A 16,670-nucleotide genomic window follows, 5' to 3' on the forward strand; every position below is an offset into this window, starting at 1 on the left:
TTCTACAGTTCTATGGATGAGTGAACAGAATCCCAATTGGAAGATGAAAGAGAATCTCATAATTGACCTTAAATTTAAATATTATATTGTAAGAAGACTGAGGCATTAATAAAATCCTCAGTGCAAAAAAGAAATACATTTCATTGCTGAATGAATCCGTATGGATAAAAATCGCTGCTCCTCGGAAGTGAAAGTGGTGGTCTGGCAGCTTACTGCTCTGCTCTGTATTTCTGTTGGAGAAAAACAGTATGGGTATTTATTATATTGATCAAAAGGGCCTTTTATTGGACTCCATGGCAATTCAGGTTAGATTTTCTTCACTGGCCAAAAATCAAGGAATATTAGGTGGGAAGTCCTCTGCCTTCTCCAAACCACCCTCAATTCACCTCCCCCCGCCACAACAGGGAAGGCCGGCAACCAGATCTTCACGGTCCTGCATGTAGCCTGTGCAGTGTAAATGTGGAGCTAGGGTGGGGTGGTGGGGCGCAGCAACGGGACCAATTTGTGTTTTCTGCCAATACTGCTGTTGACCCAATGGCCCACCATGAGAGGGGTGGTAGTAGTCCTCGAGTCAGTGGCAGAAGGACTACTAAACACCCTTTTGAATGGAGGGGACCCAGTAGTAGGAACCCCTCTCTCTCCTCTAGCCCCACAACCATACTTTTTTATGCGTCAGTCCAGTCTGAGGCCTAAAAAACTCATCAATCCTCAGATCTTCAGGACTCTTCTGCTTCCTCTTCTGTCTGGTATTGCAGTGGGCATCCTCCTCCCTCACATCAGCAGGCTCCCTCTTGGTAGCAGAGATCCTGCCCTCCACAGATAATGACTTCCAATCCAAGAAGCTGGGTCAGAGTTATGGCAACAGATACGTCTCACTCTGACCTTCCTCCAATGGCAGAAGCAAAATCCAGCCTTATAAATGTCAACAGGACTTCAGACTCTCTGAAGGAACATTTGACATGACACAAAGGCTCAAAAAGGTGTAGTAAGCAGGCTTACATCACTATGTTTTTGATGACGACAGTGCCCAAGTAACAAATGCCTAATGAGAGGCATTGGAACAGGGGATTCACAATCAGAGGGAAAAATATGATCGTACATTGCCCGTCCCTGCCTCAGATCATCTGCTGCTGAAACCCTCATCCATGTTTCTGTTACCTCCAGACTTGACTATTCCAATACTCTCCTGGCCATCTTCCATCTTCCACCCTCCATAAACTTGAGCTCATCCAAAACTCTGCTACCTGTATCCTAACCGGCACCGAATCCTGCTCACCCATCACCCTTGTGCTCACTAACCTACATTGCCCACCAACGCTATAATTTTATAATTCTCATCATGTTCAAATCCCTCCATGGCCTCACCCTTTCCCATCTCTGTTGTTCTAAACTGGATAGCCAGGTGAAGGATAGAATACTGGAGCCTGGTCTTCAGTTCCTTCCAAACCTTTGTTCACAGAGATCCACATTACACTCTCATATATGGATACGAGAGCCCCAATTGATACACACGACCTGAATATAATTAACACTAATTGATATAAATCGCGGATACAATTAACATCTGTAACCTCCTCCAGTCCTACAACCCTCTGAGAACTCTGCGTTCCTCCAACTCTGGCCCTCTTGTGCACCACCCCACCCCCCCAACATTGGCAACCATGCCTTCAGCCGTCTAGGCCCTAATCTCTGGAATTCCTTCCCTAAACCTCTCCAACTCTCTCCTTTTAAGACCCTCCTTAAAGCTTACCTCTTCGGCCAAGCCTTTAATCACCCCTATCATCATCTTTGGCTTGGTATAATTTTTTGACTGATTACAGTCCTGTGAAGCACCATGGGATGTTTTCTGACATTAAAGACGTTATATAAATGCAAATTGTTGTTGTGATTGATAAATGAGGGTGAAAAAAAAGTTAAGCTTGGGCCATCCAAAATAAGACTAGGAAACACCATTCAAGAACCACCTCATTCAGGATGCATTTACAGAGCCAGTTTAGCACCCGCACAAAGCAATGCACTAAACCAGTGCAGTTTATGTGTGGATCTCCTTCTCCAGTGAGTATTTTCCTTTCATAAGTTCCAAATTTAAATATTTACGTCTTCACTTCCCAGTAGATTTCATGCATTGTTAGTTTTTTTTAAAGTTTTGTTTTTAAAACAAGAGTCCAACCTGTGCACAATTTTTTAAGCTGATGGGAAAACTTGGTATTACCTTCACTAGTAATCAATTTGCCATCTGATGCCAGAAAGTTATCATGCCTTATGGGTCCCATGCTGGTTTATCAGGCAAGACCCCAGAAGTAATCCAAGAACTGGGAGCAGACACTAAGTTTTAAGGTGGCACTTGCTAATATTTCAAATAGCCAGTATAAAAAGCAAAGTCTCTCATATCTTCAGTGTGCCTGAATTCTCATCTACTGGATATTCATTAGTATTTATCCTCTTGGCCACTCAAATGCGAAACAATTATGCATTTCCTTATTAGATAGATATGGACATAAACCAAATTCTACAAGAAGTGTGACCTGGAGAAAATGGCAAAAATTGGAAATCCTCAAGTTCCAATGAAGCCAGCCAGCACTGGTTTGCACTGATGGTTACCATCCCCTACATTATGTGTGCACGTAAATATTTGCTAACAAAAATCACTTCTAGTCCTGCCCTAAAATCATCCCAGAATGTTGTGGGACTATCATTTGGGCATGTCTAACACCTAAGCACATTTACAGAATTTGTGCACAGAAGCCCAATTGGGTTCCACACTGGTTAGCCATGAAATAGCACCCCAGCAGTATCCAAGTACTTCAAGCATTCAGAGGTGATGTATTTCAGAGATTAAACATACAAATTGTACTTGAGAGCCTATGGGATGTAAGCTGTGTCAAGGATGTTGATATAATATATAGGCAGCAATGACATAAAATATACCATAGACAGTGATGAAAAATTTACACTGAGGGAGATGACATATGCCAGCCATGAGTGTTTGGCTTATATTCCTGATGAAGGGAGGTGGGCGGAAGGCAACGATCTTGGAGAACAATGTCAGGAATCACCAATTCGCTTTTGAACTGCCCTTTCTGAGGCTGCTGAACACACTCTTACGCTTCTGTATGTATACCCTTGGTGTGCCAGACTGCAAATGTGGTTTCTATCCACAAGGGGATCCTAGTGAGCTCACAAACTACAGAGGAATCATGCTTTTAAGATAGTTCTTTGGCTTGGTGTGACCCACGTATCAGATGTTGCATCGGCCCGATCAAAGAAACAAGCTACATTTTGCTCTCATGAGGAACATCTAGAAAAGGTTGTGGTTTAATAGTAGATTGCAGAGTATCATAAGGCTCAGGAGAAACCCACTTGCCTTACTTCTGTTGATTTTAGTAATATTTTAGTTTTATTGCCTCCTGAAGCCCTCATGAAGAAACTATGGTATGAAGCCAAATGCTGAATTTTATCTGGGAAGTGTACTCTGGCTCTAAGATCTGTGTATGGGTGGATGGGAGAGTTCTTGAATCCATCCCTCTCAAATATGAGCAAGCGAAGGTCTCCCTCCCGTTGTCGCCCATCCTGTTCAATGAAATGTTGAATTGTATTGTTGGAGTGTCTGTTCCAGACATTTCTGAAAAGTTCTCTTTTTCACAGCTGATACTGCATTGTGACAGACTCAAGTGGGGATCTAGTGCACTCTACTCAACATTTTTGGTTTCAAAGACAGAATTACAGTAGACTCAAGATACTAGAAAATATAACAAAAAAAGCATCAAAATCAGTATTTCCAGGGGGGTGGAGAATGCCTCCCAGACTTCCTTAGCAAATTAATTTGCACCATCAGTGCTTTCTTCCCCCTTCCCAAAATTTCTAAGTCCAACACTGCAAAAATGAAACGATTGATGAAGACTGGGCAGACTTGCAGCTTAAGTTTCAGGTTCCTGTCCCACTGTGCTCTTTGTTAATATGTGTTTTCACATGTCATCGGTAAGAATATTGGGTTTCAGTTTTCACAGACAGACAAACAAATGAATTGTGGAATCCCATCCCCAAAACATTGACAAAAATTCTGAAATCCCTGGTAACAAAAAGGGATTTTACTTGGTCATCTGAAAGCAGTGGTCTCAGTCTCAGGCCTACGTTAGGGGTTGTTTTTTTTGAGATGTCAACTTTTTGGGGGTTGTGACAGCTTTTGCAAGTTTGCTATGTTGTTAGAAAGAAAAGAACAAACTTGCATTTATATAGAACCTTTCACATTCTAAGGACATCTCAAAGCAGCCGATCAAGTACTTTTTGAAGTGCAGTCACTGTTGTAATACATGGCTGCCAATTTGCACAGCAGTTAATCTGAGTGTTTGAGGGCTAAATGCTGGCCTGGACACCCCTGCTCTCCTTGGAATAGTTTAGTTCCATGGGATCTTTTGTTGGCATATATGAGCCACACATGAAAAATTATTGTGGTAAGTATTTTATGCAACAATTGAATTCCCTGAACAAGTAAATTTATGCCTATTGTTTACAACTTAATCACAGTTATTGGAAACCAGTTAACAGCGCTCGTACTATTGTACCGTCTCTTATGACAGATGTCCGGTTTCGAAACAGCAGGAAGTTACTAAGACAATGCAACACGTGGGTCAAATCAAGTTCATTTACAGCTCATTTAAACACTTGGGTCACCCCTTATTTCAGCAATTAAAAGGAAACTAAGCAACTATCACACATTAGATCAGTGTTGTCCAACATATTAGCCTTTAGCAACGTGGCTACTTGAACTTCTGACTGGCATGTAATCTCAATACTAATTCGCATGGCGCATGCATAAGTACTTCAACCTTTTTGTGCATTTGTTGGTAAAATAGTAAGCCGAAAAGCAGAATGTGTTTTACTTCCTTCATTACTGAATGGTGGTAGATGTTTGTTAATTAAATATACACATTCAGTACAAGTACCTGTATCATGTGAGAGTTTGTAAAGGTTTTATCTACTAAAATTATTGCATGCAGTCAGCAATTTCTAATGGACAACATTGCATTAAATTTTTCTTTTTATTCGTTCATGGGATGTGGGCGTCGCTGGGGAGGCCAGCATTTATTGCCCATCCCTAATTGCCCTTGAGAAGGTGGTGGTGAGCCGCCTTCTTGAACCGCTGCAGTCCGTGTGGTGAAGGTTCTCCCACGGTGCTGTTAGGAAGGGAGTTCCAGGATTTTGACCCAGCAACGACGAAGGATCGGCGATATATTTCCAAGTCAGGATGGTGTGTGACTTGGAGGGGAACGTGCAGGTGGTGTTGTTCCCATGTGCCTGCTACCCTTGTCCTTTTAGGTGGTAGAGGTCGTGGGTTTGGGAGGTGCTGTCGAAGAAGCCTTGGCGAGTTGCTGCAGTGCATCCTGTGAATGGTACATACTGCAGCCACAGTGCGCCGGTGGTGAAGGGAGTGAATGTTTAGGGTGGTGGATGGGGTGCCAATCAAGCGGGCTGCTTTGTCTGGATGGTGTCGAGCTTCTTGAGTGTTGTTGGAGCTGCACTCATCCAGGCAAGTGGAGAGTATTCAATCACAATCCTGACTTGTGCTTTGTAGATGGTGGAAAGGCTTTGGGGAGTCAGGAGTTGAGTTATTCACTGCAGAATACCCAGCCTCTGACCTGCTCTCGTAGCCACAGTATTTATGTGGCTGGTCCAGTTAAGTTTTTGGTCAATGGTGTCCCTCGGGATGTTGATGGTGGGGGATTCGGCGCTGGTAATGCCATTAAATGTCAAGGGGAGGTGGTTAGACTCTCTCTTGTTGGAGATGGTCATTGCCAGGCGCGAATATTACTTGCCACTTATCAGCCCAAGCCTGGATGTTGTCCTGGTCTTGCTGCATGCAGGCACGGACTGCTTCATTATCTGAGGGGTTGCGAATGCAACTGAACACTGTGCAATCATCAGCGAACATCCCCATTTCTGACCTTATGATGGAGGGAAGGTCATTGATGAAGCAGCTGAAGATGGTTGGGGCCTAGGACACTGCCCTGAGGAACTCCTGCAGCAATGTCCTGGGGCTGAGATGATCAGCCTCCAACAACCACTACCATCTTCCTTTGTGCTAGGTATGACTCCAGCCACTGGAGAGTTTTCCCCGATTCCCATCGACGTCAATTTTACTAGGGCTCCTTGGTGCCACACTCAGTCAAATGCTGCCTTGATGTCAAGGGCAGTCACTCTCACCTCACCTATGGAATTCAGTTCTTTTGTCCATTCAGCTCTTTTTACCACAGAAAGATACATTACACTGGCTTCAAACTACACGATCGCCAACAGAGCTGAAAATGCAGTGTAATGCTTCCAGTGTAAGCTTGTATTAGCATAAACAAGCCAACGTCTATCAAATTTCCTGTTCTAATTTTCCAGAATCTTCTCCAAATTCTTTAAACATCAAACAACACTACTGAAATCTACATTTCAGTTAAATTTGTCTCTCTACCGGTCCAACAGTATTAAGTGCAGTGTCAAAAATTGCAATTTGATTTAAGTACATCTATTAAATAGGATGGCATAGTTATTACTGGATATTCAAATATTCTTCTTGATGAAGGAATACTTATTTTAAAAGGGTAGCATTTTGTACTAAACTGGGATTACTGTTGGTTTAATACATTAGTTATTGGTCCATTCAAGGTAACCACGATAGCAGAGTTTCAATATGTTCCAACAGTACTACATTTTACAAAGATGTCAGAGTAGAGAGCAAGCAGAATTACACAGGATCTGCAGCCCAATTGGTCAATGCCAGTGTTTATATTCCACACAAGACTCCTCCCACTCCAATTGCCTTTTCCCACCCTGCCCCTGTATCCCTCTATTCCATTCTCCATGTATGTACCAAGCCTCTCCTTAAATGCCTCAATGTTATCTGCTTCAACATTTCCATGTGGCAGTAAGTTCCACATCCTCCAATCTCTGAAAAGAAATTCCTCTTAAATTCTTTATTTGATCTGTTGGTGGCTATCTTATATTTATGCCCCCTTCATAATTTTAAAGACTTTTATCAGGTTTCCTCTTAGTCTTCTCTTTACCAGAAGAGCCCCAGTCTGCTTAATCTTTCCTGATAGGTGCACCCACTCAATTCTGGTAATATCATTGTAAATATTTTCTTCCCTTTCTCCAGTGTTCCAATATCCATTTTGTAGTATGGAGACCATGTGCACAGTGGTCCAAGTATGGTTTAACCATGGTTCGATATAAGTTTCGCTAGTTTATTTAGTATCTCCATTCTTTCTATATTACTTGTTGTAATATCCCTTCTTCTACTGTTGTCATTTGGTAGCCTCGAGTGAAAACTGAGGCGAAGTACTGATTCAGTATCCATGCCATTTCAGTATCATCTCCTGAGAGTTTACCCTTCGTGACCCTATCCTTATCTTAATTCTCCATGTTACTTTATCTGCATGTAGAATACTTTATTATTTCTTTTTATATTCTTATTTTCATTTCATATTTTCTCCGTGCCGTCCTTATTTTCTTTTTAACCTCTTTCCTAAGCTATTCCCTTTCTTCATCCTCTCCTTTATTTGCTTATGTACTTTGTATATGCCTTTTTCTTTAGATTCAATTTTAATCTCACCTCTTCATTGATCCAGGGCATCTCATTCTTGGCTACTTTGTTCTTTTTTTTAAGCATAATATATTTCTCCTGAACACTAATGACCTCACCTTTAAATATTGCCCAGTGTTGTTCTCTTCATCTGTCAAAATTTTTCTTGAGTTTACCTCCCTTAACTCCTTCCTCATTCCCTTGCTTTTCCCCAATCTATTACTTTGGTAACTATCTATATCTTGCTCAATCATTATCTTAAACCTTATTATATTGTGATCACTGCACCATATATGATCTCCCATGCTTACTTCTTTTATCTGTTTTATATTATTAGGTCTAGCAGTGCTTCTTCCTTTGTTGCACTTCTTACATATTGGGTCAGAAAGGAGTCTTATACACACTGTAAAAACGCCATCCCTTTCTCCCCCCTCATTCCCTCTTCCCACCAGTTCATTTGGGGGTAACTGAAATCCTCCATGATCACGATTGTGTTTTTAAAATTATTTCATACAGTTCCACCACTTACACCATCCCCGCTTATCCCTCACAGCCGCCTATAGTGGGCAAATGGCACTGACCATTGCCATTGGCGTCAATTACAAAGGCACCACTTAAACCATATTAAACGCACTGACTATTTTGGACTGTTAAGCAGCTGTTTGTACCTTGTTAAAGTGCGATTACCTGTTATTAAGTCCTAACCCCCCCACCACGGCCTTTAGAACTCCCGACGCTGCTGCGAGCCCTTCTTGCTGGCATGCTGAGTTGGACACCTTCCGGCTCAGTTTTAAAATTAACATGACAATCTGACCGCCTCTAATCTATGTTTTTTTAAAAAATTGAGATATAGCTGGCTTATCGTCCCATGCGCTGTTGCAAATTCTGGAGCGTAACAATTACTCATTATACTGTAACCAGGGATTAAGTAAGCGTTGCTTATTCTGGTTCACCCTTACAATGTGCACAATCGCCGATCTCCACAGTCGTTTGACTCATTAATTCTGAATTTGGTCTTAATTAGTACATGTAATGATGGCTGATCTAAAAAACCATTCAGAAATACCAGTCTTTAGCCATTTGATTCTGCAATGTCTTTTGAAATAAACAGATCAATAACTCTGAGCCAGCATAAAAAGGTACAGTACTTAAGTCTTGGTATTGTACCCCAGGACTACCCTGTCCACATTATACTAGCCACCGTGTATAGCGTGCAAATAGTGTTCACACGAACTTGCCTGCTATACGCGGTGGGGAGTGTATTTGTCTATAGATGAAAAGGAAGAGAGAAACATAAAACCCCCAGTTCCAAGTGAATTGAATGGGCAGGCGGGATATTTGTCCTAATATTAAGAGTCGTGCCAAAAGGATTGCTGCACTCTATAGTGAACAAGTTATCAATTAAAGAAATGCCACCGATGACCTCCCGGGAGGCAAAAGGCAATGCTGCAGTTCAGAGAGCTGTTAGAAAACTCATTAAGTGATCAAAATTTTTCTTCCCCTACCCCTATTCGCTGTTTCCTCCCCAGAAATCAGTGACATTTGCTGGCATATGGTTTCACATACACCACAATCCTCCCAATGACTCTTCCTTCACATACCAGACTGGACAGCAAGCATCAGTGAGCTACTCATCTATGATGTGCATCCCAGCAGAGCTCAATCCAGGCAACACGAAAAAGTCCATACACAGGCACGACTTAGGTGTAAGTAAGTAGCTTTCAGTAGTGACAACACAGGATGATTTTTGATATTGCCTTCTCTTCCTAGCCCAAGGATAAAGAGGCCAGGCATTGTGTCCCCAACCCCACGACCGCTCTGGTAAAGAATGACCAACACAGCACACACTACGACCAAGGGACCTTCCAGATCTGTAAAAGCCAGTATCACATCAGAGTGTGTGTAAGTGTTGGGTCTGCATCTCCAGTCACTCCCAAAATTGGTCCCTGCTTCCCCTATAACACGGGAAGTACTTTTACCACCCTAATTACATGGCAATGTGACCCAGGGACTGCAATACGACCCCCTGTTGTGTGTACTGAGATCATGCAACATATGCCTCTCCCATCTTCTGGAAGACTGGCTGATCAGCATTCTAGAAAGATGCTCAATTGTAAACCAACAAACTGATAATGAAACATATGAATACTGTTTTCAGAGCGGGTTGTACCTATTTCCTATCACTTCTCAGAACATGAAAAAAGTAAAATATGCAACCTTTGTCCTTGACGTGAGCCTACCTCACTTTATTAGTCAGTATCACTGACTGACTGGCACGAACTTAGGGAGTTCTCTGCCTCTCGTTCTGACTATTTCAAACACAAATTGACTAACTTTTTACACACACACATACACACACACCCCCCCAAGCTCAGTAGGCCTCCTTCTGTGCTCAATGAATGGAAGCTATTCTAACATTACAGATGCAAATATCTCTAGGAGGTAGTGGACAATTCTCATTATCTGCAAGAAGCAATTCTGTTAACTACTTTGTCTGGTAGGCCAACCAGAGGATCTAATCAGCATCCCAGATAACCTGCATGTCCCTGGGAGTCAACCCCTTGTGACTCAAATTTAACTTCCAGTAACATCATAATGTAAATTCATGCCAAAATCCCTTCTGGGCAAATAGATAAAAATCTCAAAACGAGAGAGTCCATTTTTACCCATTGCATCCTTTTTATATCAATTTTACTGACACAACATAAATAAATACTGCCTCCCATTGTATAACCAATGTCCCTTCACCTGGAAAGCAAACAAAAAACCACAAGGGACAAAGTTACTGTTGATGCAACTGGAATATAAGCAAACCCTATTTATACAGGAGTACAGCACAAGTTTAACTGTATAGTTATGGCTGGTTGAGTGGGAATAAAAAGATACACAAGATAGGAGTTATATACCAGTGGGCTGTCTTGATAAATTGTTATTCAGTTCACTAGTTACAATCGGCATATTAAATGAAATTTTACCTGACAATCTCAAGTACCCTCTGCCACAACAGGCAAGTTCATAGTATCATAGTAGGTACAGCACAGGAGGAGGCCATTTGGCCAGTCATGCTTGTGCTGGCTCTTTGAAAGAGCTATCCAATTAGTCCCATTCCCCTGCTCTTTCCCCATAGCCCTGTAACTTTTTTCCCCCTTCAAGTATTTATCTAATTCCCTTTTGAAAGCTAAAATCAGTTAAAATTTATACCCAATATTAAAATTGGGAACTTAACTGATGTCTGGACTTGTGTTTCCAAGTGACAATACTTTCACCATTTTCAACTATATTGCCCTCTTTAGGCAAAAGGATATGTGTTATTAATATGACAGCAAATGCACTGCAAGACTAATTTACTCTCGTGCTTCAGATGACAGAAAACAAGAATAAGTGTCAAATATACAGACGGCGCTGGACCCCAAATTTTAATTACAGCCTTATCGGTCACTCTATAGAAGATAAAGATGTTAGTCTTAAAGCAATCCAGATGACAGTTAAAAGCAGTGGTGAAAACGAACAGCAGCTACAAGAAGCTATTGTAACGCTTTCATTCTATAATTTACAGAAAGGTACAAGTTTTTGCAGCAGAATTTTAAGGAAATTGAAGGAGAAAGAAATATACTCCACCTGTTTGAGTTTTAAAGTCTTAATCTCTACTCTATAAAAGGCATCTTAAAATAGGTCTCCAGAGATACACACCATTTCAGGTTTCTGGAAGCACTCAACTAACATTAGCTGAAATACCAGTGAACAGCTTCACAGGGAGCAAAGCAGATCAGGATCCATTCATATTCTGATTGCCAACCAAGAAATATCCAAACTGAGTAAGTTTAGTATCACAAAGACAAGTCCAGCTTATCCTTCCTTAGATACCAACAATTCCCATAATCACAGCATCAAATGGCCTCTTTAGTGGTTCCAGAGTTTTTGGCTCCACTCCTACTTGGAAGGTTATTCCAGGTATTATCCTCTCTATGCGAAAATACATGCTTTCTGACATCAGTTCTGAGCTTGCCTTTTCCTAGTTTGTACCCATGTTTATACTCCGATTCCCTTGTCCTGCAGTCATAGATCAATGTGAATTAGTGCTCCAGAATAACCTTTTCTATTTCACTTAGTAACTTATATAGCTTCATGTTTCAGCATGACTGCTTCAAATTTATATTCTACTGATGTGGCAATACAGCAGAGATACTACTTGCTTTGCCAATTGCTACTTTGACTCAACAGTTACCAGAGCCAGTCACTGCAATCATTCCCACATCTCTTTCAGCCTCTCCTCTAGTTACTTCTAATCCATTTTTCTTTCAATGTCTAAAATTTGGCACTTAACTGCATACCAAACTTGGGGGCAGTCTAGTCTGATGAAGATGCAAAGTAGTTACAAGTGGACTGAACTAAGGCAAATGAAATTAATATAGACAAGTGCATGGCATTAAGATATTGGAAGAAATAAAATGGGTACCTAAATTACTTAAAATTAAAGGAATAGTGTTAAAGTGGATAAGGAAGAGGCAGAAATATCTGGAAGCAATAGTAGACTCTACACTAACCATGTCAAGTCAGCCTAGCAGCAATCAACAAAGCAAGCAGATTGCTAAGCTATACTGCCAAAACAGTAGAAAATTCTGGAAATATTCAGGTCAGCAGCATCTGTGGAGAGAACAAAAGTTGATGTTTCGAGTATAAACCCCTCCTCAGAACTGGAAGATATTACAAATGAACAGCATTTAAAAGGGAACAGAACAAAAGGGAAGGGGAAAGGGATAAAACAACCACATACACAGGAAAAGAAATAGAATGACCTATAAAGTGCTTAGGTGGAGAACAGAAGATGGTTAAATGGCACTATTTCACATTAAACCACAACTGTAGTACAAAGGGATATAGGTACAAACAGGTACAAGCAAGTTCAAACACTGAAGTAAGGAAGCATTTCTTCGCACAATGTGATCAATACCTGGAGTGGTCTTCTAGGTCGGAGAGTGCAAGCAAAAAAATTTTGATTATCGTTATCTAGAAAGACTTGAGAAGTTGGGGCTTTTATTCTCTGGAGCTGAGAAGCTTAAGGGGTGACCTGAAGATCTTTGAGATTATGAGAGATTATAATAAGGTACGTCATGACAGATTGTTTCCAGTGGTTGTGGGTGGGCTCAAATTTAAGATAAATCATAAACAGAATTGAAGAGGAAGTTAGAAAAAAAATTATAAAGAAGATGCTTAGAATGTGGAATTCTATGCCACCAACCATGGTTGAAGCAAAGTCCATAAATTATTTTAAAAGAGAATTAAATCGATGCTTAAAAAAAAGCAATATTGAAGGAGATGGGAAGTGAGCAGTACAATGGGATTAGACAAGATGTTTCATGTGGAGAAATACACCAACACAGACTTGTGTTCTCTCAACTCCAGACATAACCTGTATATTGTCTGTTCAGATAGATAAATGACCCATAGCTATCCCCCACATTTGTTGGAGGAATAACCAGGCTGCAACATAATTTGAGGTGCATTTTCCTGCTGCAAAGAACAAGAACTGTCCTAGCCTGCACACCATAGTGTGTTCAATAGGTCTTGAGGCAAAAAGAGTATGTAGTGACGTGTCCCGTGACTATAGTCCCTCAAACATTCGTCTGAAAAGCAGAGTTTGAATTTGTGTAGCTTTTGTGGAGTATGAATTATTAAAAATATGGTGCATTGCAGGGTTTCATTTTTTGTCAAGAGCTACCATCCCAAAACAGTACCTTACTTTAGGGTAACTCAGGAACACTCCAACATGCTGCACAAACAAACAGTGGGATATAGGCTGGCACCCAGAGTTCCCCATACAGTGAGCTCCCAATATCAAATGTGCCAACTTCCCAGGGGGACATGTGAAGGTCAGTCACTTCCTTCCTAGAAAAGATCCACAAAACTTCATGGATGCTGCAAAACTAAGTTCTGCTTGATCTGTGTCAATCAAGGTAGACTTTGATGGGACAACTTGAGGTCTAGCCAAGGCCAAAGAAAATAGCACTTATCAATAAAAACAATAAAGCTTCACCAAAAGTATTTAAAAATGCTTTAGAAAGGACTATTGAAGGAACATGTCTATAATTATAAAATTACAATGTACACTTCTTTACAGCAAAGTAAAAAACAGAACTTTCCTGGCACGTATAGATATCTGCTGTTGTTAGATATATTCTATTGTTACATAACTACATTTTTAGTGGTATGTTACATCAGGAACACAAAGCTCAATGAATACCATTGCAACAGTAAGATTTACCAGTGATTTTATAGTTTTTGGTATAAGAACAGGAAACGGTATACCATTCAGCTTGCACTGGCAAAAACAAGCAGCACCAAAAGACAACTCATTTCAAAGACAACTTCTACTCGGCCTCTGGAAAATTTTTGTTTTGTGGAGTCAGTCATTAAAAAAAGGAATCTGACTTGCTGATGTAATGACATGGTCAGTTCAAACTACATTAATTTATTTCCTGATCAGCTTGAAACAAAAAGGTCTCAAACTAATTTTCAGCCAACCAGAAGCAAGTTTTAGGAAGAAATGGATCTGAAATGGATAGTGTGTTGATGGAGCCAAAAACAGGGAAGTTTCTGGGACAAACAATAACTAGGGGGAAAAAAAAGAATATAGCTTAGATTTTTTAAAAAATTACTGCAATAACCTCATATTAAATGATTTGTTAACCTAGTAAGAATGAATGTACAACCATAAACTTCCAGGGCTCTTACCAATTTTTTTTAAAAATGTAATTTAAGTTCCTTTTTAGAAATGTAAAACTTTGGCAGTTTAAATTATGGAGCAGGAAGGTCTTGGAAAAAGCAACACCCACACCACAAATTCAAACATACACTCCCTTCCTTTCTCTTTGTGAAGTAAGTGAGAATGTAAATGAGAACTATGACATCAAGAGGGTATACATTTTAAGCCTACCATCATAAACTAGTTTTTTTTTAAATAACAGAAACGTACCAGTTTCTAGAAGGTCTTTTTCCGTAAGTATATTGAAATGCTATCACTGAAATGGTATCAGAGGTTCCAATGAACATAGTTCTCCATCTTCAACTGTTGAGAGAAACTTTCAAGATCCACAATTGAAAATGAAAACTAACTTCTGAATACAAGTACTTACTTTACTACATCATCAATGTTATTTCTGTAGACACCTTCAAGTCTCTCAGCTGGAAATCCCATGGCAATGATGTTTGGATAAATATCTGATTACGTAGGTTAAGAACAACAACATTTGTGACATACTCTATACCAGTACAAATCAATACAAAATTAAGAAAAAATACATACATTTCTTTGCAGCAGGAATGAATACTCAAAATGCAAATTATTGAAGTTACTAATCTGTATAGATTTACCTCTTCATTGTATTTGAATGTCTGATCATTCTATTTAGATACAATGCATCATACCTACAAATGAAGCAGTGAAATACATCTGACCTACTAAATACAAACTAAGTTATTACTGTAACAGGTTATTTATATATTGAAACTAATCGTAATTGGAAGGAAATGGTTTGCAAAATGTGTCAAGTAAACAAGGTACTGATGAGTACAATCAAATTGATGTGTTTTAGGTAACCATTTCCGAAAGAAATGCATGCCCCTTCTTTACTTGCTCCTGCACCCGAAGTGTACAATTTCATCGTGTGATCAAAATATTTTCTTCTGCTGTTCAATACGAATTCATCACTGCATGTCAATCATCTGAATATTTTGTTTTTGTAGCTCATTGAAGCTATAAAATTAGTACTTTCAGTTAAATATGCATTCTGCATCCTGATTAGATGATAACTGTTGTCCCAACCCGAGAGAAAAGGAGAAGAGAGAGAAGGAAGGAAAAAAAAAAGAGAAAAGGGAAGAGAAAAGAGAGGATGGATTATGGAAGAATGCTATTTGCACAACACGGCTTTATAAATCAGTTTGCATTGAAGTAAACTGCTCAACTTAAGCTTATTATACAATATAAAATTGTATCATCAGAATATAGCCTCATTGGCAGAGGCGGCGATGCTTTTTGATCACCAGTACACTGACTGTCCTCACCTGGCTGTACAGACCAGCAAAGTATTTATGTTCACTGGCCTGTGTAGATCTTTCTCCACCACTAAGGAAAGTACAGAAACAGCTACTTTGCACATGAGCAGTCATTTCAAAGAACTGGCTAAATGGAAATTTCCTGACTCCTGCAACATAAACCCTACAACTTCGGGAACCAGTCCTGCAATTCAAATTAAAGCGAATAATGGAATCCTTATTCATCCCTTATGTACCCATGATTTAACCCTAATGCAGATGCAATTCTTCGCTCAGAGGACATATGTTGTGAGTCAGAAATACACCTGAATCCAGCAGTGTTGCCCAAGGCAGCTCTTAGAAGATGAGCTCTTACCATCCCCTCAGAGAAGATGAGGATGCTTGTCTGCAAATGTAAAAATGTTCCACGGATCTCAGGCAACTACCCAAAGCCTATGAGTCATGCATACAAGATGCCTTCACAACTGTCTTCAGTTTCACTAAACCCCCATGCAGTAGCTTACTGGGCCCAATGCCATGCTGGAGAATTAAAAAGTTGTAACTTGAAAGAGCAGCATTAACCTACAAGATCACTAGACAGAGGCCTGGCTTTGGCCTATCATAGCTCATCCATCTAGAAGTCTGCCCATATCTCTGCTTTCTCCCCCTCCTGCCGTCATAGCAACCAGCTGTTTCTAGTCACATTATCCAGATTCTATAAACGTGATTAGATGGTCACAAAAGACAGGTCTTTCACTGCATATTGAACTCAATGATCCAGAGATCTGTATATAGTGGCAAGTGGTAGGTCTCTATACAAAGAAGTAGTTTCCCCAATACGATGGAATTACCCATTTATATTGCAAGGCAGATTCTGCAGCATCAATTCATGACAAACTGCTCATCCGCAAGTTTGTGAAAAATTGTGAATCAGAGTTTCTGGCTGCCTGGGTCTATTGGTACAGGAAAAATGCATTGGTCTGCCCACATCCAGGAATGATTTTAGATTTGCTTCTAAGAAAATTGCTGCTTTCTGAAGCAACCACAGAACTCATGTTTTTTACCTCATCCA

The 16,670-nt window shown here is 40.2% G+C and overlaps 1 protein-coding gene across 1 annotated transcript in view; it reads right to left on the bottom strand.

Moving 5' to 3' along the window:
- ptenb (phosphatase and tensin homolog B) overlaps nt 1-16,670 on the bottom strand; it is a 133,423-nt gene that overhangs the window by 72,443 nt on the left and 44,310 nt on the right. The window contains exon 2 of the mRNA XM_068002543.1: nt 14,701-14,785. Coding sequence (XP_067858644.1) covers nt 14,701-14,785 — 85 coding nt within the window. The remainder of the gene's footprint in view (nt 1-14,700; nt 14,786-16,670) is intronic.

The sequence above is a fragment of the Heptranchias perlo genome, chromosome 21 (assembly GCF_035084215.1).
Source record: "Heptranchias perlo isolate sHepPer1 chromosome 21, sHepPer1.hap1, whole genome shotgun sequence".
NCBI classification, from domain to species: Eukaryota; Metazoa; Chordata; class Chondrichthyes; order Hexanchiformes; family Hexanchidae; genus Heptranchias; species Heptranchias perlo.